Below are 1,374 nucleotides of genomic sequence, written 5' to 3' on the forward strand. Positions count from 1 at the left end.
CTCGGTGTGCGCGGTCTCTGTCACCTCCACGGCGCTGTCCTTCTGCAGGTACCCCATGCGGCGCAGGCAGCCGTCGTGGTACTCCGTGTGGCAGATGGGGCAGGGGAAGAGGCTCTCGGCTGTCCACACCTCGCAGATCTCACACATCTCGTCATTCAGGATCTGGGGAGGGATGGGCACAAGCTCAGCAGAGCAGTGTGGGCAGGGGCTTGGCTTCTCCATCTGGGCGGTGCTTTGCAGGTGGAGGTGGATGCTGAGGGGGGAAGATGGGAATGTGTGGGGCTGGCATAGGGAAGAGGTCATTGTAACAACCTCTGGCTGCTCAAGTTAGAGAAGGGTGGGTGTGTTTGTGGGGAAGAATGGTGGGTGGATGGGTCTGGCTATAGGGTTGGTGGGGCTGTGGAGTCGTAGGCTCTCTGCAGCGTGTTACATGTGGGTGGCTGGACTGTAGGGTTGTACATTAGCTGGTCTTTAGGGTTGTAATTATTGATGGATAAGCTGTAAGGTTTTCCACACATTTCCATTTCCACTTCCAAACAGATATTAACCTGTGTAATTATTATCTAGATCTAGGTACCCTGTGTAATTTAGGCTCAGGGTGTGGTTGGACACTGGAATAGGGCAGTGGTCACAGCACTAATCCTGGACCATACTCTCAGGCACATGGTGTGATTTATGGGGTGTCCTGTGCATGACCAGGAGTTGACTTCATGATCCTTGTGGGTCCCTTTCAGCTCAGGATATTCAATGTGTTTATGGTGCTGTATAAGGGGGTAGGTGGGCTGGGGTGTAGGCTTGTTGTGTGGGTGGCTGTATGTGTAGGATGGGTGGGTTGTAGGATTGGGTGGACAAGCTGTTGGGCTGTAGTTAGGCAGGGATGTAGGGGCTGCAGGTATGGAGGGATGGCTTCAGTTGCAAGCTGGTTGACTGTAGGTGGACAAACATGTAGATCAAATTGTTTTCTCTTCCCCAGACCTAGAACTGCCTGTGGCCAGCAGTGGCTTCTCCTTTTCAAGACACCCCAGGGTGCCTCCAGGGCACATCTGAACAGTTGCACCCCCCTCCCAGTGTGGCACCTCCACCTGCCCAGCCTGGCTACTGGCACTCTACCCCTCTGAGCCGCCCCGCAGGGCTTTGTGAGATTGTCACTGCCTGGCAGACACTCAGATGCTTGTCCACCTCCAGCCCTGTCCCCATCCCTCCCACACTGACTCTGTGGTTCCATCAGCTCACCTGCTCCCTCTGCTCCAGGCTGATGTCCGGGGGCTCATCATCGTGGAGCTCCCTCTTGGGCCGGATGAAGGCCGGTGGCGTGAACCTGTTGGCCCGGTCGAACTCCTCTGGCTCCACGCCCCGGCCATCTCGCAGCCGCTC

The 1,374-nt window shown here is 56.2% G+C and overlaps 1 protein-coding gene across 1 annotated transcript in view; it reads right to left on the reverse strand.

Moving 5' to 3' along the window:
* The window catches only part of PHF24 (PHD finger protein 24), a 3,021-nt gene that overhangs the window by 1,323 nt on the left and 324 nt on the right, over window positions 1-1,374 (reverse strand). Inside the window, exons 2-3 of the mRNA XM_031062864.1 lie at window positions 1,234-1,374; window positions 1-162 (exon numbers count right to left, since the gene is read on the reverse strand). The exon at window positions 1-162 is cut by the window's left edge and continues 24 nt beyond it; the exon at window positions 1,234-1,374 is cut by the window's right edge and continues 1 nt beyond it. Of these exons, the coding sequence (XP_030918724.1) occupies window positions 1-162; window positions 1,234-1,374 (303 nt within the window). The remainder of the gene's footprint in view (window positions 163-1,233) is intronic.

The sequence above is a fragment of the Geospiza fortis genome, unplaced genomic scaffold (genome assembly GCF_000277835.1).
Source record: "Geospiza fortis unplaced genomic scaffold, GeoFor_1.0 scaffold878, whole genome shotgun sequence".
Lineage (NCBI taxonomy): Eukaryota > Metazoa > Chordata > Aves > Passeriformes > Thraupidae > Geospiza > Geospiza fortis.